At 44.8% G+C, this 23,009-nt stretch overlaps 1 protein-coding gene across 23 annotated transcripts in view; it reads left to right on the top strand.

Annotated features, from left to right (window-relative positions):
* Positions 1-23,009, top strand: part of DISC1 (DISC1 scaffold protein) — a 598,559-nt gene that overhangs the window by 67,968 nt on the left and 507,582 nt on the right. Inside the window, exon 5 of one of the 23 annotated variants that reach the window (XM_082422975.1) lies at positions 20,825-20,949. The exons of the other annotated variants lie outside the window; for them this stretch is intronic. Coding sequence (XP_082279101.1) covers positions 20,825-20,949 — 125 coding nt within the window. The remainder of the gene's footprint in view (positions 1-20,824; positions 20,950-23,009) is intronic. 23 annotated transcript variants of the gene reach the window in all.

Genomic DNA, 23,009 nt, shown 5'->3' with positions numbered 1-23,009 from the left:
ATACAAAACACCAAGACAAAAAAAAAATCTCTTTTTCCACCTCCTCTGTCTAATTAGTTGGAACTTGGACACACTTTCCTGCGGGCTGAACTGCAGCACTTTTTTTTTTTTTAAACTTTGGGTTTATCTTTTTATTTATTTATTATTTATTTATTTATTATTTATTTATTTATGTATGTATTTATTTATGGCTGTGTTGGGTCTTTGTTTCTGTGCGAGGGCTTTCTCTAGTTGCGGCAAGTGGGGGGCCACTCTTCATCGCGGTGCGCGGGCCTCTCATTATCGCGGCCTCTCTTGTAGCGGAGCATAGGCTCCAGACGCGCAGGCTCAGTAATTGCGGCTTACGGGCCCAGTTGCTCTGCGGCATGTGGGATCCTCCCAGACCAGGGTTCGAACCCATGTCCCCTGCATTGGCAGGCAGATTCTCAACCACTGTGCCACCAGGGAAGCCCAGCACTTTTTAAACTGGTGTTAGTAGGTGGTTGTGCTGATAGTGGACACATCTTCCTCTCTCTCTGTGTACGTGCCTGAGGCTCTGCAGGTGACACAAGTCTCTCAAGCTGGAGTGTCTGGTTGATGCAGCAGGAGGGCAGGCAGGAAGTTCCTCCTGTGCTGAAGCTGCTCCCACAGGTTCTCTGTGTTCCTGCCTCTCTTCTAGAGTGGCTGACAGGCTGGCTGGGATCCCAGGACAACAGGCTCACCTGCGGGAATGCTCTATCTGGGTCCAAGGAACTCAGCTGCTCTACAGGTGGCCCTACAGGACAAGGCAGTGACTTAGATTATCTGGGGCCAGCTCACTGGGGTACAGCGATCACCACTCCTGTAAGGGCATTCAGGACTGTAGAAATGTCAACAATTTCACTTTTTCAGGTGCAATGGAAACGTCAGCTGTTTTCAAGGAGCATTTCGCTTCTGTCTGCCGACTGTGAAGTAGCCAACACACCTGGAAGGGATGTGTCTGTGACTGGGGCAAAAGCCTAAACGGGACTGAATCTTCCCCCTACAATCATTTCAGGTCCAAACTGTCTCTGTTTTCAGTACAAATGGTTGACTTTCCTTTAGCAGGAGGAATGTGCTAGTTACTTGGGCTGCCATAACAAAGCACCACAAAACTGGGTGGCTTAAACAACAGACATTTATTTCTCACAGTTCTAGAGGCTGGAAGTCCAAGATCAAGGTGTGGGCAGGGTTGGTTCCTTCTGAGGCCTCTCTCTTGGTGTGTAGATGGCCGTCTTCTGCCTGTGTCCTCACATGGTCTTCCCTTTGTATGTGTCTCTCTCCTAATCTCTTCCTCTCATAAGGACACCAGTCATATTAGATTAAGGCCCACCCTAATGACTTCATTTTATGTAAGACCCTGTCTCTAAATACAGCCACATTCTGAGGTCTTGGAGGTCAGGATTTCAAAATATAAATTTTGGGAGCACACAATTAAGCCCATAATGAGAGGCCTAATGGACTTAGGGCAGAGTTAAATACTAAACACATACAGGTATTTCTACAAACGTTTGGATACTTTGGTTTGACCACTCTGTGGTCATATGTAGACATTTGATAGAAAAGTTTAAAAAAAGGGGAAATTCTGTGACTTGAGTAAGTGGGTTGACTATTCCTTTCCCTGCGCACAAAGGAGCCTGGCTGTTACTGGCATCTTGTTTTGTCCAAAACTCCACAGCAAGTTAAGAGCAGAGCCTGGCTCTTAAGCCAGTACATCATGTACATCACTCTTTCACATGAACAACTATTTACTGAATATTTGCCAGGTTTTCCAGGCTGTGGTGAACCAACACGTGTGTAAGAGATGACCTCCCCTCAAGGAATGTTAGCTTAGTTGGGAGAAACGATATGTATAGAAATATGTGAAAGTTCAGTTAACATTAGAATTGGGTTTTTTTTGTTTTTTGTTTTGTTTTTGCATGAGGACCTCTGCTTTCAAGAGGAAGAGACCCAATTTAAACTAGTGCCAGAAGAAAAGAGGATGGGGTGACTGGGGTCAGGGGATCAAGGGTGTTAGGACCCTCACTTTTCTCTCTGTTGTTTGACTTATTCTCTCAAACCACTTGTTTCCCTTATCTGTTGCTTCATGTGGTAGGCTGAAACACGGACCCCTCTAAAAGACAGCCACATCTTAGTCCCTGGAATTTGTAGATATCACCTTATTTGGAAGAGGGTTTTTGCAGATATGATTAAGTTAAGGATCTTGAGATGAGGAGATTATCCTGGATTATTTGGGTGGGCCTTAAATGCCATAACATGTGTCCTAATGAGAGTGAGGCAGAGGGAGATTAGACCAACAGAAGATGAGGAGGTGATGTGACCACAAGCCAAGGAATGCTAGCTGCTGCTGGAAGTTGGGAGAGGCAAAAATAATTTGAAAAAGTACCTAAACAGATGGACCACTACAGCCTTCAACCATAAAAAAGCCCCGCAAACCCAGAAAACCATGGGGAAGGAGGAGAAGCTAATTTCTAGAGTTACCACATTATTTAATATGTTACCAAATATTTAAATGTCTAATTTTCAACAAAATATCAAAAGGCGTACAAAGAAATAGGAATACATGGCCCACTGAAAGAGATAAAATAAATGGACAGAAACCATTCTTGAGGAAGCCCAGGCATTGGATTTATTAGCTAAAAATTTAAAGCAGTTATCGTAACGATGTCCAAAGAGCTAAAGGAAACATGGACATAGAACTAAAGGAAATAAGAAAAATGATGTACAAACAAAATGAGGATATCAATAAGGAGATAGGTATTACGACAAGGAATGAAATAAATTCTGGAGCGGAAGAGTATAATAAAATGAATATTCACTAGATAGGTTCAACAGAAGAGTTGACCAGGCAGAAGAATGAATCAGCAAACTTGAAGATACAACAATTGAAATTTTTAAGTCTGAGGAGTGGAAAGAAGAAAGAATGAAAAAAATTGAAGGTAGCCCAAGAGACCTCTGGGACATCATCAAGCAGAGCAACATATACCTGTGGGAGTCCCAGAAGAAGAGAGAAAAGAGCAGAAGAATATTTGAAAAGATAATGACTGCACACTTCCTAAATTTGATGAAAGACATGAATCTAAAAATTCAAGAACTAAATGAACTACAAGTAAGATAAAGAGACCCACATGGGAACACATTATAATCAAATTGTCAAAAGCCAAAGACATAATCTTGAAAGTAGCAAGAGAGAAGCAACTCATCACATACAAGTGATCCTCCATAAGACTGACAGCAATTTTCTCATCAGAAACCATGGAAACCAGAAGGCAGTGGGAAGATATATTTAACACGTGGAAAGAAAAAAAATTGTCAGTCAGGAACTCTATATCCAGCAAAACTGTTCTTTAAAAAAATGAGAGAGATATTAAGACATTCCCAGATAACAAAAGCTAAAGGGGTTCTTTACCACTAGACCTGCCCTGCAAGAAATGCTAATGTGAATCCTGCAGGTTGCAGTAAAAGGACACTAGACAGTAACTTAAAGCCATATGAAGAAATAAAGAATTTAATAGTGGCAAATACATGGGCAAATATAAAAACTAGTATTATTGTATTTTTGGTTTATAACTCCACTTTTTATTTTCTACATGATTTAAAAGACAAATGTATAACATTTATAATTTATAAAATTCTAAATTATGTTATTATAAAATTATAAATCTATTTAAAAGGATGTAATTTGTGACAATAATAATGCAAAGGGGGAGCATGGACCCGTATAGGAGCAAAGTTTTTGTAAGCTACTGAAGTTAAGTGGGTATCAATTTGAATCAGATTGTTGTAACTTTAGGATAGTAAATGCAATCCACATGGCAACCACAAAGGACTATCAACAAAATATACAGAAAAGAAAATGATAAAGAAATCAAAACAGTTCAGTACTAAAAAGTCAACTAAGCATAAACGAATACAGTAATGGAGGCAATGAGGGACAAAAAAAAGACATACAGAAAATAAACAACAATGATAGAAGTAAGTCCTTATCAATAATTACTTTAAATGTAAATGGAGTAAACTTTCTAATAAAAAGGCAGAGATTGGCAGAATGGATACTAAAAAAATGATCCACCTATATGCTGCCTACAAGAGACTCACTTTAGACCCCAAAGACCCAAAGACACAAATAGATTGAAGTGGAAAAATGGAAAAGAATATTCCATGCAAATAGTAGGCAAAAGAGAGCTGGAATGTCTATACTATCACACAAAATAGACTTTAAGTAAAATACTGTTACAAGTGATAAATGAAGCATCATATATTGATAAACGTATTAATTTCTCAAGAAGCTCTAACAAATTTCAACATATATACCCCAAACAAAAGAGCCCCAAAACATATGAAGCAAATATTGACAGAATTGAAGGGAGAAATGGTTCTCCAACCGTTGGAGACTTCAGTATGCCACTGGTGGTTGATGCTGACTGTCTGCTGGTACCTGGCTGGGACCATGGCTGGATCACTTACCTGTAGCGTTTCCATGAAGCTGCTTGGCTTCCTTATAGCATAGTGATGGCATCCTGAGAGAGAGAGATTTAGGCAAAAACTATCACTTATTGTGGACTAACCTTGGAAGTCGGGTAGTGTTACTACTGTTGCATTCTATTCCTTAGAAGTGAGTCACTAAGGGTGACCCATACTCAAGCACAGGGTCATTAGACTCCATCTATTGATGGGAGGAGGGTCTAAAGAATTTGTGGGCATCTTTAATTAATTAATTAATTAATACTTTATTTTAAAATTTTTATTGGAGTATAGTTGCTTTACAATATTGTATCAGTTTATACTGTACAGCAAAGTGAATCAGCTATACATATACATATATCCCCTCTTTTTTGGATTTCCTTCTCATTTAGGTCACCACAGGGCATTGGGTAGAGTTCCCTGTGCTATACAGTAGGTTCTCACTATTTATCTATTTTATACATAGTATCAAAAGTGTATATATGTCAATCCCAATGTCCCAATTCATCCCACCCCTCCCTTCCCCCATAGTGTCCATACGTTTGTTCTCTACGTCTGTGTCTCTGTTTCTGCTGTGTAAATAAGATTGTCTCTACCAATTTTTTCAGATTCCACATATATGCATTAATGTACAATATTTGTTTTTCTCTTTCTGACTTACTTCACTCTGTATGAGAGTCTCTAGGTCCATGCATGTCTCTACACATGACCCAATTTCATTCCTTTTTATGGCTGAGTAATACTCCGTTGTATATATGTACCACATCTTCTTTATCCATTCCTCTGTTGATGGACATTTAGGTTGCTTCCACATCCTGGCTATTGTAAATTTGTGGGCATCTTTTAAAACCACCACAGACTGCCCGCTATTCTCGGATGCTTTGACATTCTTTCCATGTGGAAAATATACTCCTTCCCTCTCAAGACCCCTCAGAGTTCTCATATATGAAGGCATCAGGCTCAGGCTCAATGAGTACAGGTCTAACTCAGGTACAGGTGCAGATGAGGCTCCTCAGGTGTGATTCCTTGAGCATGGCTTCTTGAGTTCAGTTTCTCTGGATGATCTGAACACCTGTGCACTAATAAGATAGGCTGTCAGCCCCCATGATCCCAACCTACAATGGTGGGACCGGCATAGGATAACTGCTAAAGATACTTGTTCACAAAGGGGCAGGTGGGAGGCACCCAGCAGCCACTGGCGCATAGCAATTCTGAAATCCACCTGTGGTCAGTTCCTTGATTAGAGTTTAGGCCTACTGCCTGGAAATGATTTTCTAGGCTCTGACCTCCAGGCTCTTGGTTTTACACTCTGAGTCATGCTTCCTTTTCCGTAAAAGTAACTTGCTTCCCACTCATACAGGTTTGGGAGTCCAAGTGCCTTTTTTTTTTCATTTTGTACTTTCTCTGTTCTTTTCCAACTTGGCATAATTCTTTAAAAAAAATTTTTTTTTAATTTATTTATTTTTGGGTGCTTTTGGGTCTTTGTTGCTGCGTGTGGCCTTTTCCTAGTTGCGGTGAGCCGGGGCTACTCTTTTTTGTGGTGCGCAGCCTTCTCATTGATGTGGGTTCTCTTGTTGCAGAGCCTGGGGCTCTAGGTGCGCGGGCTTCAGTAGTTGTGGCACGTGGGCTCAGTAGTTGTGGCTCGCGGGCTCTAGAGCGCAGGCTCAGTAGTTGTGGCGCGTGGGCTTAGTTGCTCTGCGGCATGTGGGATCTTCCTGGACCAGGGCTTGAACCCGTGTCCCCTGCATTGGCAGGCGGATTCTTAACCACTGCGCCACCAGGGAAGTCCCCGTTTTGGGTTTTATATGAATCCATTTATAATCTCCATCAGACAAAAGCTGTATCCACAAATATCTTCAAGATAAGCCTCTTTTTTCAGGCTTCCTTTAAGGCTTGGAGGGGCAGAGGGTAATGCTCCTCAGAGTCTTAATTGGCTGTTCGACTATTCGAAAGGGTCCGTGATGCGCTACCTTAAATCTTTCTGTGGTCTTAAAAAGGGTTTTACAGTTTATGTCCTTGGCCTCATCTTTTGACCATATTTTCCTGACAGCAGTCTGGATTTGATCTTTGCTGGAAGCTGTTTCTTAATCTTAGCGTCATTTGTCATCCAGAAAGGCTGGGAATAAGAAATAATTTGAATTTCAAGCCCTGTAGGTTCTGGCTCCTTTATGGTAACAGTTATTTCTTTGGCTTATTTCTCTCTTCTTACGTTATACTATGGGGAGTGAGAAGCAGCCAGGTGGTCCCTTGGAAGTTGGTTTCAAAATAAATCTAGAACTTAAAAGTTTTCAAATAAAAAAACCACTAAACAAGGCACTTTCCAGTTTCCAATAACATTTTCCTTCCTTTCCTTCACTTCCTCATCAGTAGCCTCCTCAAGATCCTTCATGCTTCTCCTAACCGTCTCTTCAAGGCCCTTCCAACTTGCACGCGGCTCCCCAGCCCCAAACCTATTGCCACGTGTTTGATTCTTTGTTACAGCAGCACCGATGTGGCACCAAAATCCTTTTCCTGTTATCTGTTGCTGTGTAACAAACTGCCCCCAAGCTTAGTGGCTTATCAAAACGACAGCATATATTGTGCTCAAAAAATCTATAATTTGGGGAAGTCTCAGTTGAGATAGCCCTTCTTTGCTCCATTTGGCATTAAGTGGGACCTGTGATCATGTGAAGCCTCGATTTCAAGTCTGGTAGCTGGTGCTGGATGTGAACTGGGGCTCAGCAGGGGCTGCAGCTCATGGGGCTGCTTGGCTTCCTCACAACGTGAAGGTGAATGTAGGGAGAGACAGAGAGAGAGAAAGAGAGGCAGCCGAAGGAAGCTCTGTCATCTTAAAAAAGTTTTTTTTTTTAATTGAAGTATCAATGTAGTTGATTTATAATGTTGTGTTACTTTCAGGTGTACAGCAAAGTGATTCAGTTATACGTATATATGTACATATATATGTGTGTGTGTATATATATGTTCTTTTTCAGATTCTTGTCCTTTATAGGTTACTACAAGATATTGGATACAGTTCCCTGTGCTATACAGTAGGTTCTTGTTTTTATCTATTTTATATATAACAGTGAGTATCTGTTAATCCCAAACTCCTAATTTATCCCTCCCCACTCCTTTCCCCTTTGGTAACCATATGATTGTTTTCTATGTCTGTGAGTCTGTTTCTGTTTTGTGAATCGGTTCATTTACAATGAGGTATCACCTCACACCGGTTAAAAAGTCTACAAATAATAAATGCTGGAGAGCGTGTGGAGAAAAGGGAAACCCCCTACACTGTTAGTGGGAATGTAAATTGGTGTAGCCACTATGGAAAACAGTATGGAGTTTCCTTAAAAAACTAAAAATAGAGTTACCATATGATCCAGCAATCCCCCTCCTGGGCATATACCCAGAAATTCAAAAAGATACATGCACCCCAATGTTCATAGCAACACTAGTTACAATAGCCAACATATAGAGGCAACCTAAGTGTCCATCAACAAAGGAATGGATAAAGAAGATGTAGTGTGTGTGCGTGTGTATATACACACACACACACACACACACACACATATAGACAATGGAATATTACTCAGCCATGAAAAGGGATGAAATAATGCCATTTGCAGCAACATGGATGGACCTAGAGATTCTATCATCTTTTATGACCTCATCTAAAAAATTATGTGGTGTCAATTCTGCTACATCCTATTCATTTGAAGCAAGTGACCAAAGTTAGCTCACCTTCAAGGGGAGAGGAAGTAGACCACTTTTCGTTGGAGGTATGTTTTAAAATGATCACACCACTTCATTCCACGTGTCAATTCAAGGCTTTTGTGCTAACAGGACCATGACTAGAGGAGGATGGGAACCTCCCTCCTTGGCTCCAGTACAAAAACTTTCAGGGAGAGCTTGGGTTAGGTGCCAACTTCTTTTGGACCATTTAACTGCAGCTAAAGTGGTGAGGTACCACCATTAGCCAAGCGTGTTTACCTTTCTGTGTCTGTGATGAGGTGGGGCTCATCTGTTACGAGAAGATGAGGTGCCGAGCAGATAAAAATAGTATCCAGGACGCTTAATGCTGAGTGAAACACACACACATGAAGGTAACTAAGAATGATTGCAGGGCTTCCCTGGTGGCGCAGTGGTTAAGAATCCACCTGCCAATGCAGGGGACACGGGTTCAAGCCATGGTCCCGGAAGATCCCACATGCCACAGAGCAGCTAAGCCCGTGTGCCACAACTACTGAGCCCATGCGCCACAAATACTGAAGCCCGTGCACCTAGAGCCCGGGCTCTGCAACAAGAGGAACCACCGGAATGAGAAGCCTGCGCGCCGCAACGAAGAGTAGCCCCCGCTCGCCGCAACTAGAGAAAGCCCGCGCGCAGCAACGAAGACCCAATGCAGCCTAAAATAAATAAATAAAATAAATAAATAAATAAATAATTAAATAGAATGATTGAGAGCAACCTGAATTTCAAAATGAGGGCTGTTAGCAACATGCAAGACGATTACGATGAAAACACTCGCCAGAGTTCATTCATTTAGTCAGGAAACATTGATTGGATGCCCGCCTTTTCCCAGCACTGCTGGATGGTGGGGAGTGAGTTGGATTACACACAGTCCCTCCGCAAACCTGCTCTCACAGATTGTCTCTTATTAGAGATTTTCCAGAGACTTTTGTCCTAATCCTCCCAGGGAAGCAAGGTAACCTTTGATTTGTCTCTGACTGTGGCAGCATCTAGGGGGGGCTTTGTGTGTTCGACTCAGGACCAGTTCAGTCCATCAGCAGGTTACTTTATAAATATATGTATAATGTGGGGCTGATTGGCTCACATCTTGTCACTGAATTGATAGATGGGTGAATTCAGTTGGCAGGATCAACTCTTCTTTTTCTACATGAAGTGACAATTAGAAACAATTTACTCTTTTTTTTTAACATCTTTATTGGAGTATAATTGCTTTACGATGTTGTGTTAGTTTCTGCTGTATAGAAATAATTTACTCTTACTCAACCTGGGAGAGTCAGTAGTTAAAAACACCTTCGGGAGCTGTGAAAAATTTCTCGAGTGTTTATTTACATATTTAGTTTCAATTCTGTATATTTTTAGTTGAGGTGTAATTTACTTACAGTGAGCTGTGAAGTGTTTACCAACCAGCTCAGCAGGCAGGATGGAGAGTCCCAGAAGTGGGTGAGGAGACCCAGGGTCAGTGTGGAGGTGCCCTTTCGTCCTGTCATCTGTCCTTGGGCACCAGCTTGCTCCTGGATAAACTAGGAATAGTGCAGGGATTACCCTGTGCTGCTGTGTGGGTGGAAGGTTAACAATGATAATGGTTAATGTGGGTACATTGGGTGCCTGCTACGCAGGTATTGATGGATTGCTCGTTCTCTTTTCTTTCTTTGCCCACCCTTCACCCTCATCCCGCGTACCTGGGTACCACACGTTGGAAAATGCTGTGTAGAGTGTGGCTGCTTCTGAATAACCTCTCTGCCAGCAGTTAACATCAGTAGCATGCAGAAAATAAGGTAGAATGATTTGGCTTCTTATTTTCTGTTTGGCAATAAGCAGCTTATTGGCCTATAGCCTGATTTCTTTCAAGCTGCCAAAAAAAATTCGGAAATGAGGTAAAGCAATATATAATAAAACTTGCAAGTTATAATGAGGGATTAGAGCCTGACTACTCTTCACATCTCCCTGTGGCAAACTGCTTTTCTTCTCTTCAGTCTGAATTTCGTGATCCTGAGTCTCTCGTTCTCTGCCTCATTCTCTGTTGCATGACACTGGATGACACTGAGAAAACAAAATTGAAAGTCTGCTGGGGCTTTGAAAGAATCGCTTTTCCTGGTTTTGAGTGTGGATGGAAAATAATGGAAAAGGATGAAAATGAGACAGACATGGAGGGCTAAAGACAAGGGTGAAGAAGAAGAGATTGACGAAAGATTGGTTCTCTGTTCTGGTCCTTTTTCTGTGGGTCGCTGCTGTTTTGTGACCTGTACCCTCATGGGCAGAGAGGGTGAAGGTGCAGGTCCCAGACAATGATTTAATCCATTTAACACGGTCATCTATAAACACGGTATCCATTTCCTCTGCATAACGACAATGATATGGTGCCCCTCCTCCTTCATGGCTTCTTGCACGGGGTGATGCATCATTGGACAGATACTGTGTTTTGTTTTGTTTTTTTTAAATAAACTGCCCAGGCACTTAATTAAATCTTGCATTCTCTCTAATAAAAAATTGACAGCAAATATACTACTAATGCATGGTGGGTGACAGAGACACACCAGAAGAAAACACGTGGGTATTCCCTCCGGGTTTCACAAGCTCTGCAGCCCACCTTCTGCCGCTCTCTCTGTCCGTTGTTCCTGCTCCGAAATCCATGAGGACTGAAAGCATGGTGTGAATGCATCAGCTGCTCCGGAGGCCGTGTCTTTGGGAGATTAATTGTGACCCACTTAAAAAAAAAGTTATCTAGGGAAATTTGAATAAGTTTTCTATAAGACATGGAAACAAAAACCTTTATGGGGCTTCCCTGGTGGCGCAGTGTTTGAGAATCTGCCTGCCAATGCGGGGGACATGGGTTCAAGCCCTGGTCTGGGAAGATCCCACATGCCGCGGAGCAACTGGGCCCGTGAGCCACAACTACTGAGTCTGCGCGTCTGGAGCCTGTGCTCCGCAACAATAGAGGCCGCGATAGTGAGAGGCCTGCGCACCGCGATGAAGAGTGGCTCCCGCTCGCCGCAACTAGAGAAAGCCCTCGCACGGGAACGAAGACCCAACACAGCCATAAATGAATGAATGAATGAATGAATGAATGAATGAAAAAAACAAAAGAACCTTTATGGTATATAAATAGTTGAAGGTTTACCAAGGTCTTCCGTTGCAAGGAGTCAAACCCTCTGCAGAAGGAAAGGACCTCTCTTGGCTTGTGGGTGGAAAGGTATAGGAGGAGTGGTTCACCTCTGCTTTGGTGCTGGCTGCCGGGCGTCACAAACCCAGAGTCTTGACACGGCTTTGAACCGTGTTCCCCCGCTGCCTCTGCCTCACTGAGCCTCACATTAATGTGTGCCCAGTGGCCAAAGGGTCATTGGCCATTGGGTCCTTGCCCTTTGCGTCTTGTTTGTCAAGGAGGAAAGGCAGACCAAGTGGGTCAAGGTGGCAAGGCATGTATTCGGAGCAGGGACTGAGTGGGGTCATGAAATAAAGCAGCGAAGAGAGAGATGACCTCAGCCATCAGTCTCCAAACCCACAAACTGAACACCTTTCCGTTGCGTGTTCTATCAACACATTCATCAGACAGTTCTGTCACTTCCTGACTTCATTTGCCTCGTCATCCTAGCCTGAGAATGGTTTTCATTGTACATCTGTTTTCTGACGGTCAAATGTCTCTAAATAATAAGAAACTGGACCTGAATTTGTGGCATCACTTTCCCCTCCAATACGATTGTATAAAATGTCCAACCTAAGATCCAAAGACTACATTTTCCCTGCCACCCCTCCCTGTCTAAAGTCCTGACCTCTGTTAGGTCTCAGCCCAGCTCCTCTTGCTGCATTTCCTCCTGCAGTGAATGGCAGCTCAAGCAAGAAAAACTGGGAGCCGTGCCGGAGTCTCACGTTTCCTTGGACACTGAGCCACTCCATCTCTTGGGTTTCATCTCCTGAAGGTCTCTTCCTTCTGTCCTTAGATCCATCAGTTTTTCCCTGGACTCACACACTGGTCTCTCCAGGGTCCCTGCTTCCCTCCCCACCCTTCTCCGATTTGGCTTTCACTGCAGCCAGCCGTCCTTCTCCAACGCCTAGAGGACCACTTGCCCTTTCACCTCTGTCCATTCCTAACGTTCTCAAGATGAATGTTAAACTCGGCCTAGGGTAACACCTTCTCGCCCTGGCCACTGCCTGGCCTACTGATTTCATTTCTTGCCACTCCTTTTCCACCCAGTGTAACTCCCGTACGGGAGGCGGGTGCCTTTTCCCGTATGGTTTTACACCTCTGTCAGCACCTGCTACTCCCTTCTCCATCTTAGATCCTACTAGGCCATCAAGACTTGGTTTCAGGGTCCCTTCTTTTGGGTGCAATGCACATTTCCCTAGCCTCGTATACATTAAATTTATTTATTTTAATTTATTTGGCTGCGCCGGGGCTTAGTTGCGGCGTGTGGGATCTTCGCTGCGGCATGCAGGATCTTTAGTTGCGGCACGTGGGATCTAGTTCCCTGACCAGGGATCGAACCCGGGCCCCCTGCATTGGGAGCACGGAGTCTTACCCACTGGACCACAAGGGAAGTCCCATATTATGTTTTAATATAGCCGTTGGCTGTGCCCTTGGCTGAACTGTAAGCTGCCTGCAGGGAGAGACAGAGACCCTTTCTCATTTTAGCCTTTATCCCCAGCACCTAGCATCGTGCCTGGTCAAAGTAGACTCTCAAGAAATGGTTGTTGGATGAACAAATGAACGTTTAAGATACATCTTATCTACGAATGATGACGAGCACTGTTACCATGTTATTAATAGTTGATAAATCTAACAATTGAATCATAAAGTATTAGTGCCTTTCAGGTCAGCCTCATTAAAAACCTGACAATTTGTAGCTGTGGGAGTTTGGACAAATTACCTAATCCTTCCAAGCTGCAGTTTTCCCATCTGTAAAATGGGATAATAGAGTTGTTTTGAGAACTAAATGAGATGGTGTACGCTAAATATTTGGGTTATATATAATGCTGAATGAATGTCAGTTACTACAATTATAATCAGCATTAAAATATTTACATAGTATGAGTCTATATAGTGTTTTAAACTTGCTGTCTTTGTGTTTTCCTGTTCAAATTTGTTTGCAAACAAGTTGTTGTCGTAGTAGCAGCTGGAATACCTTGGAGTGCCCAGTTTAATGCCTTCCAAGAGCAGAGAGAGACCAGAAGGCCCATAGCAGAGGGACTCTTGAATATTTCGCAGTAGACAAACTAAGTTATTTTCCGTCACGGCAGTGTATTGGGTGGGATGACCTTTATCAGCTGATGACAGTGATGTAGCAGAAGGGACAGTTTTCCACTTGACCTTTATACAATGTGCCAGCCTGTCTCCTAACACAAACTGTGTTACAATTGACAGGCTTGAGAGAACGCTAACCTGACAGAAGCTTATTGTTTGCAAGGAGATCGTCGCCCGTTAGCTGTGGGATGTGGTGACTCGCATGTCCCTGGGGGTGGCTTAGCATGCCTGCTGCCTGAGTCACTGCCAGAGCATCTCGTGTAATTAGCTCCTCTGGGAGTTTGTTTTTCAGTGAGGTTTGTTCATAATGAATCTTCATTGCCATGGACTTGATCCCTCTGTATTCTTGTGACTTTCTGTCTTTGTTAGCTCTCTTCCTCTCTTTGCCAAAATGTCACAGGATGTTTTCTCCTCACTGTTTCTGTAGCTTCATTTTTGCCTTTCCCTACACTTTATACTTCCCTTTAGTTTTCTACCATCGAGTGATTCCCCAGGAGGGCTGGCAGTGAACTTTGCACGTTTGCTCCGTCCCCAGACAGCGGTGGGGCAGGAGTGGCTCTGGGAAGCGGGAAGACATGTGCTGAGGTTCAGCCTGGTGGGTTTGGTGGAGGGAGATGCTGCTGAGAACCAGTCCACTTAGGTTGTAGCCCTAGTTCTGGTACCAACTGCATGGATGACCGCAGGTGATCAACTTCATCCCTTCAGGAAGCCCGTGGAAGGATGACATTTTTGTTTGGAGTGGAGGGCAACGGGAGGTCCCAATCATGAAAATTAAAAATGGAAAATGAGTGTGTCATTCTGGAACTTTTTCCAGAGCCAGAGATGTTTGATGTGAGAAATCACATCGTCATCTGCTAAATGGGTACAATTGCATCTGCCCTGTCCCCCTCTCTGAACCCATGTGGGAAACAAAGGCAATAATGGATACAGAAAGTGGGTTGATTGAAAGAACTTTGCCAAAATGTCGGCTGGGCCTGTCTCTGGGGAGCCATGGATAGTGGTCTCTACAAATTAAAAAAAAAAAAAAGAAAGAAAACAGAAAGAGAAAAAAGTTTTTAAGAGGGAAAAGAAAATATTAAAAACATGCTTTGGAAAGTTAGAAATCTGATAAAGCCCTCAGTACCACAGCTGGGGACTTCGCCTCATGTTTCAAGTAAGTGAATCTTGCTGAGATTGATATTTTATGCATTATCTGTGGAATCAGAAATTCACTCACATCTTTGAAATAAGAGTCTCTATCAAAACAGTGGATGAAGATGTAAACCTTTTGTTGCTCTTAAAGACCTCATACAGTGAAATGCTCACTTACATCCTATGAAGTTGGGGCAGCAACAAACGCTTGGCAACTTGGGGCTGGCAGCTCCTTAACACTTCTGAATCTATGTATTTTCTTCAGAATGCCGGAAGGCTGTGATTTTCAAGCTGTGTTCTGAGGGGTCCCAGGGTTGCCTTGGGGGACCGTCCAGAGCACCGGAGTGCCTTGGCTTTATCTGTTCTTAGGACTCCTCTAAGGTTTCATCTCAAAAAGTGTCCCACTGCTAAAAAAGCAAAGCAAAACCAAACCAAACGAGAAACCAAGAAGTAAACAAAAATAGTTGAAAAGCGCCATGATGAGAACTTCAAGATGATGCCTCAGAAACTCTGAAACGTGGATGAGAGGAAGGAAGAGAACCCTTCTACATCCAGGCTTCTTTTTCATATGTAATGGAAGCTTGACCTCTGAGTGTCCAAAGACACAGTATGCTGGAAGGGCTTAGCCTGGAAGGACAATGGAACTTGAGTCTAACCCGGTCCTGAGCAGTAAGGACAGGATTGGCAAGCGTGGTTTGCTATGAAACAAATCCTTCTAGTTGCCCACGTAGCACGGGTGCGTCCGATGAGCTCATACAAGTGCGGCTTTCCAGCATAAACAGCAGGCGCTCCCAACGCTGTTCGTCCCGGTCAATGATGTTATTCTGTGTCCGTACCACTTAGAGGGATGTATTTTCTTTTTGGCAGCGGAACCAATTGCTTTGGATCCACCAGGCAAACCTCGACATCCTAAACCAAACTCCTATTAATGAAACTTCCAAAATTTAAATGAGACAAAACAAACGGATATACACAGAGCCAACCATTACTTCTGTAGACAAAAGAAAAAGAGGAGTTGGATGGAAGGATATGCTCATTCCAGATCAGGGAGGCATCCTGCCCCTCTTGTCTCTCTCTCTGTCTCTCTCTCTCTCTCTCTCTCTCTCTGTCTTTCTTTCAGGATAGCAGTTGTTTGGATGCTGACCATGGGCCTGAGAAAAGTCAACCGGGCATTTCTTCCCACCCTAAGACTTTCCCCACTAATGTCCCCTATTATGATGTGAAAACCCACTACTGTTCAACATCTGTTTGGATAATTGGATTTTTGTTTTGAATTTTTTCATCTTTATTGGAGTATAATTGCTTTACAATGTTGTGTTAGTTTCTGCTGTACAACAAAGTGAATGAGCTATATGCATACATATATCCCCATGTCCCCTCCCTCTTGAGCCTCCCTCCCACCCTCCCTATCCCACCCCTCTAGGTCGTCACAAAGCATCAAGCTGATCTCCCTGTGCTATGCTGCTGCTTCCCACTAGCTATCTATTTTACATTTGGTAGTATATATATGTCCATGCTACTCTCTCACTTCGTCCCAGCTTCCCCTTCCCCCCGTATCCTCAAGTCTGTCCTCTACGTCTGTGTCTTTATTCCTGCCCTGCCACTAGGTTCATCAGTACCACTTTTTTAGATTCCATATATATATGCGTTAGCATATGGTATTTGTTTTTCTCTTTCTGACTTACTTCATTCTGTATGACAGACTCTAGGTCCATCCACCTCATTACAAATAACTCAATTTTGTTCCTTTTTATGGCTAATATTCCATTGTATATATGTGCCACATCTTCTTTATCCATTCATCTGTCAATGGACATTTAGGTTGCTTCCATGTCCTGGCTATTGTACATAGTGCTGCAATGAACAGGACAATTAGATTTTTATAGGGAAAAAGTCCCACCCAAAAGTGAAAAGAAAAATATGCAGCGATTAATGTGAATTATGGGAACTTAGCTTTTGGGGCCTCCAGGACCATAACTGAGCACTCCTTCTCCCCGTGGTAGCAACATGTACTAATTGCAAGCAGAGCGCCTGGGCAGGAAGTTGCTTGCCTGGCAGACTCAGGTCTGTAAGGTGATGACAGTCACCCCTCTCCTCCAGAAATGTTGCTATGAGGTCAGATGCACTGGCTATGGACTTACTCTTTTCATGGAACTTATTTCTGGTCCAGTTGAAGTGGGAGTCCTTCCTTCTCACACTTCCATCAACGGTTAGATTTCTTATAACACGATGACCACATCAGACTTCTCTGACAGTCAGCCCAGAGCAGACATTTTAAAATATGGGTCCCATTCTGGTTTATAACTTATAGTTTATAGTCTGCTCTGGAGACTTTTGTCTCATCGATCGGCTTATTACTCCGTGTTATCCTCAGACTCAGCCTTCCAGCCTCTGCCCCCTCCTACCCTGCACATCAGCCTCTGCAGCCTCCAGGACCCACTGGGAGGAGGAGGGCCCAGAACAGAGGTTCATCCTCTCCCTCCCTCCCTCCTCACTCTTTTGGGGGTTGTGGAAGGGCTTCATACACTCACCCGAGGTACCTCAAGTGCTTGGTGGCAAGCTTGCTGCTGTCTGGACAATTAATTGCCCAGGTCAGTGAATTTCGTGGTTTTTGGCAGTGACCTACAGGAAGAAATACACCCTGAGCATATACATGCACAGACGAAAACACAGCCCTGTCGACACGGCATTTGTTCTATTCTAGTTCAGGAAAAGTGAATGTTGGTCTCCATCCTTTAAATTGATATTACCACCCACTAACGGGCTGGGCCAGCATTTTGAAAAGTACAGTTCTGTTCCTCAGATGACTGAATACTCAGCTGGCACACACCCTGCATGGGGCTGGGGCAGTGCTGTTCCTCTGGGCTGTCTCTGGGGACACCAGGGGCCCCTGCTTGCTTGCCTGGGTCTTCGGGAAGCCTGGAAATCCCTGGCTCTTCAGGAAACAGCAGGGCTCCAGGAGAGACTTTTGCCTTTTTCCCCACTCTGCTTTCTCCCCGAGGACTTCTTACCATCTTTGAAGGTGGCACCAGAGTGGCCTGTGGGTTCTGAACTCAGCAAACATTTAGCCCCAAATGAGATGCAGTTTACCCTTCTTTCAGGCATCCCCCAACTTCAAGGTGGTTTTCCTGAGGTCCTTGACCTCGGGGAGAGAAACAGTGTGCAGTAACCCCTGCCCTGCAGGCCTCTGCAGTGCCATGGGCTCTGTTTCCACTCTGTCGTCCAAAACAGCCTTTTCTCCTTGCTTCTTCTCTTTGGCTTCTGTGTGTAGACCCAGGGCAGACTTGTCCTGGAACTCCTTCTCAGCGGTCTGTGGGCGGATAGCTGGCTCCAGAGTCTGGCCTTACCTTCTGTTCTGAACTGCGGCCCACGTCCACTGTAATCCCGACATTCCTCTGAACAATTCCACCTCTCCCTAGGAAGGAAAGGTTCAGGATGGTTCTTTTGTCGTCTCGAGTCTCCCTCTGTCCGGTGAGGCTAGTCATCCAGGTGACCCTGAGGACCAAGTGCCCAGCACAGCTTTGATCTTACGAACGACATGCCACCGCCATTTGACCAGATACGTGGTTTTGTCTACAGGATTGGGTTCCCATCCACTCCTGTTCTTTATTTTCCCCTTCACCATGGACGGGTTCTCCATTGCCTGTGGGGTCCCTGTCTGTTTCTAGAAGCAGTGAGCTGGGTCCCTAATGGCCTGCTTTGGCTCCAGGCCCTCCACCCGAGTTGTTGCCAGTTTTGGTCCCGAATGACAGGAGTGTGGAAGTGGACGTGGGGCTCAGCCTGGGTCCCCACCAACCACGAGGAAGTCCCCAGTGATCAGGAGCCTGGAGAGGCTATGGTCAAGGGAGATTGAATTGTCTCTTGGTTACTGAGTGCAGTAATTCTCGTATTTTCCATCCATCTTGGAATAACGGCGGTATTTTCCCCACGTGCTGGGAAAGTCAAGTTGGCCCTGCCTGAGCTGCTTCCCAGCCCCTGTGTCCACACACCGAGGGGGTGGCCCCGGCCCGCTGGGCCCAGGGCCTTGGAGGGGGGTGAGGCCGGTCCTGTGAGCGCTGGGAAAACGGCACACTGGAGTGAGTCGCAGCTCCTGGGATGGAATGCTGCAGCCTGGCCTTGCCAGGGTGTCACAGACAGGATAGGACAGCCACGCGGGGGGGCAGGTGGGCAGGAGCAAGTCTATGCCCCTGGCCTCGCAGCCTCTCTCTCTAGCGGAGCCTGAGGGGGGCCTGTGACAGTCACCAGGGCGGTTGTTCTGCCGAGGTCCAGCCTCAGCACCGCAGAGAAGAAGGTGGGGGCTGAGAGACAGTAGCGTCCTAACTGGCACGTCCCCAATGACACCTTGCCTTCCCCGTGTTATGAGCCAGTGGAGAGATAACAGAAAGGGCAAACACAGATGGAGATCTAAATAGCGGCTCTGGAACTGCGAAGGCCAACGTTCTAGAATGTGGTTGGATGGATGGCAACGGTGGGCTTCCTGCTACCAGACCCCAGAATGAGAACCACTCACTGGGCCACAGGCGGTGAGAAGCTGCGGTCTCCTCTTCGTTAGGGGTCTACCCTGGTCCGCACCTAAGTTCCTGCAGGAGCAGAGCAGAATGAGTGCTTTCCAGGGCCATCTGGCCTCCAACAAGGGGGGAGGTTGGAAGGGTCTGAGCTTTGCCTGCTCAGTCCTGCTCTCTCAGACTCACCAACCAGGAAACCCGCTCCATCTCCCTGGGCAGGTGGGGCTGGTGGCAGGTAGGGAAAGCCCTCCCCGTCGATGCCTAAGGAGTAGGGGAGATGCATTTCCTCCCCGTGACGTCAAAGACAATATCCCTGAAGCAGTCGACTTCTCAGGGACCAGTTCTTACGGGTGGATAGTATCACCCCGGAATGCATTTAGGTAAAATCAATTCTGAGGTGGCCAGCACCATGTGGTCCCAAGTCGTGTGGCTTTGCTGCTCTGTCCTACTTCAGGAGGTGGTTTTAGAGTCCAAGAGAGGAGACATGGACGCACTGCACGATCCTTCTGGAGATACACACGTTCCTCCTTAGGCTTTGATAGGGAAGGGTCAACTGTGAGATGTTACCCTCCCTGCAGGAATCTGGTGTGCAACAATTCAGGATCGCTAATTCAGAGAGGACTTGCGTGCTTAATAGAATCTACCTGGGAGTAGAGTTGACGTATTAATGCAGTCAGTACTTGGTCGTGAGTAATATCATCATTTTTTCTTAAAAAAACCAGTGCATCAGTACCTGATACCACTTGTTTGCTGGGGGCTGCAAGATAATAAAATTCATGAACATGTAGCAAAAGATTAGCAGTGGAAAACTCAGAAAGTCTTTGTCATGCCTAGTCCTACAGTTGTGTTTTTTTTGTTTTTTGTTTTCTTTCTCTCTCTACTTCCTGGACCCCAGTGCCCCTCGCTGTAATTTTATCTGGCATACCTATGGATATTTCTGTGAATGCCTAGTCTATCAGTGTGTCATGATGTTTCTCCAAGGGCTTCCTGACTTCTGGATGGCTCAGAAGCATTGGTACCCTAGAAGCTAAAGCTTGTGCTGCCTACGTGTGTGAACGGAGGATGGGCAGGGAGCCAGGAAGCTGATGTAGTTTACGTTACGCTAAAGGATACACACAGCGAGACCTGGCATAAACTCCTCCATAGCTGACAGCCCTCCAGGTTCTGGGCCACACGGAATGTATGCTGCATTTTAAAGCGATGTCATTTGAGTTGAAGTAAATCTGAATCAACAAGTTGGGCCATCACAGCAGTTCTTTGAATCATTTTTACTTTTTGTAACAACTCTGCCACTTGTATTTTTCAAAACCATTCACAGGTGTTCTTTCCTTGCCATTTCACAGTAAGCCGGTGGCACAAGTTAATTAATGTGATTCTTCAGATATCCTCAGATGAGGAACTGAGTCTTAGAGAGATTAAATAATCCCAAGATTACAAAGTTGGGCCCAGTGGATCTGGGACTAAAATCTGGGGCTTCTGATCCTTCAGCAAAGAAATCATTAAACATTTTTGATTTTCTTCTCATACTAGAGGATCTTACACACAGAGAGAGGAATCACACCAATCCCCTTTAAACTGTTTACCTGATCATTTTATACATCCTTAGATATTATCTTTAGGGTAACATACAATCTGTGACGTTTATCTTTAAGATTCTAGTTTTCAGGAATTTAAAGCCAGGGTTTGTTCTGAGAGTGTGCACATAGCCTTCCCCACTCACTCCATAAATATTGACTAAGTCCGTAAATATTGACTGTGTTAGGTGGCGGGAGACAGCCGTCAACAAGGCGACATCATCCTCCGCCTTCAGGAGCTCGGTCGTCCTGCTCCGGGTCCGCACCTGCCGGGAGCCCCCTTCTGGGTCCACGAGTTGGACTTCTTCATCAAGTAAGGGTCACTGATCCGCCAACCACTCTTATTTTTGTAGCTCAGGGGTTTGGAAGCTCTGCCCTTGGAGTTATACTTAAGTACTGAAGGGCCTAATGGCTGGGCACCGTGACTGGCTGCCACATGGGACCATGTGGGCAATTTAGTTCGTTCCACAAAGGATTCAAGGTGTTTCTTGTATCTGCTTTCTTGTTACTATTGCCTTCCTGCTCTGGGAGAATGTTCCTACCAACTCCAGTTTTATTTCTAAGATCTGCAAGGTGCCTAAGGACTCCAGGAAGATGCTTCTAAAACTAGAGGGCCTTTTACATCCTGTAGCTTCTCCTTACTCTTTATAGAGGCATTGCTTGAAACCGGTGCGTTTGCAGGTTCACAGCACGCTGAAATGGTCGCTCTTTGTTGGCAATTCTGATCGCTGGCTGCTGTTCTGTGATTCCTCTCCATGAACATCGCCTTTGAATTGAAGGTCACGGTTTTATTTGTTGCAATATGCCATTTTACCTCGATCCCTTTATGCCCCTCAGAGAATTTAAGCTGTTCACGTTGCCATGTCATTAGCCAGAGATCAATTCAGTAGAATCCTCTTGGCACTATCACACTGGTGTGTTCCATTTGTCCACTGTCGAAAGGGACAGACACGTCAATGTGATTTGCATTATATTTTTAAAATAATGACAGCAGTTGGTCAACAGTGCACTCCTAATATCCCGAATTCCATTAGAGCTGAATATGTTCAAAGATGTTCTACAAAAGAACAATTAAGTCTGAAAAGATTACAGGTTGCAGCGATTACTATTAAAAGGGTGAGGGAGCCTGTGGTTTTTGAGTGGTGACGAGCAGATGTGTCCAGCTAATTTTGTCTGAAAACACCAGCAGAGCAAATTGCTCATGAGAAATCTGTTCATAGGAACTAATTGGATGCTGTGTCCAGTTTGATAGTGAAAATGGAACGTAACCCAAACCAATGGAGAGAGAGAATGAACAGGCATTTGAACTCTTTTCCTCTGTATGATTTCTAAAAATAGCCTCGGTGCCAATAGAAGGTTCAGAGGACTGAGAGGCATGTCAACTATTAAACGGTCCCAAACCCTTTAACAGAGGTGGAGAAAGATAAAGGAGCCCATGAAGGAGAGGCTCCAAAGTGGCCACTTGGATTTGCAATAGTGTCATTCTATAGGAGGCCCAAGGATCAATGGCCAAATCCTTAAGTTGTGCTGTTGCTTTCCAGAAGTGTCCCACAGCCTTGTTGGTGTGGTCAGTCTGCCATAAAGCATTGCTCTTTTCATCCCAATAAACTTCAATATTCAGTACACAGAGGTGTTCCATTTATCAGCCGTGCACCTAGATTGCTGAGTGAATTAGTAATTGCCGAAGTGATTGAGCCATTTTGGTAATGACTCATCATATATCTAAATTCAATTAAAGTGAAGAACATGGCATAAAAATTGTTTCATGTAGGAGGATCTGCCATTACATTTTTTAAAAAATTAATTAATTTATTTATTTTTGGCTGTGTTGGGTCTTCGTTTCTGTGCGAGGGCTTTCTCTAATTGCAGCGAGCGGGGGCCACTCTTCATCGCGGTGCACGGGCCTCTCACTGTTGCGGCCTCTCTTGTTGCAGAGCACAAGCTCCAGACGCCCAGGCTCAGTAATTGTGGCTCACGGGCCTAGTTACTCCGCGGCATGTGGGATCTTCCCTGACCAGGGCTCGAACCCGTGTTCCCTGCATTGGCAGGCAGACTCTCAACCACTGTGCCACCAGGGAAGCCCCTGCCATTACATTTTTTTTTTTTTTAAAGAAATTCACGGTCTTTTATTTATTTATTTATTTATTTATGACTGTGTTGAGTCTTCGTTTCTGTGCGAGGGCTTTCTCTAGGTGCGGCAAGTGGGGACCACTCTTCATCACGGTGCGTGGGCCTCTCACCACCGCGGCCTCTCTTGTTGCGGAGCACGGGCTCCAGACGCGCAGGCTCAGCAATTGTGGCTCACGGGCCCAGTTGCTCCGTGGCATGTGGGATCTTCCCAGACCGGGGCTCGAACCCGTGTCCCCTGCACTG

The sequence above is a fragment of the Balaenoptera physalus genome (assembly GCF_965194825.1).
Source record: "Balaenoptera physalus genome assembly, chromosome: 14".
Lineage (NCBI taxonomy): Eukaryota > Metazoa > Chordata > Mammalia > Artiodactyla > Balaenopteridae > Balaenoptera > Balaenoptera physalus.
This window is presented reverse-complemented; position numbering and strand designations above follow the sequence as displayed.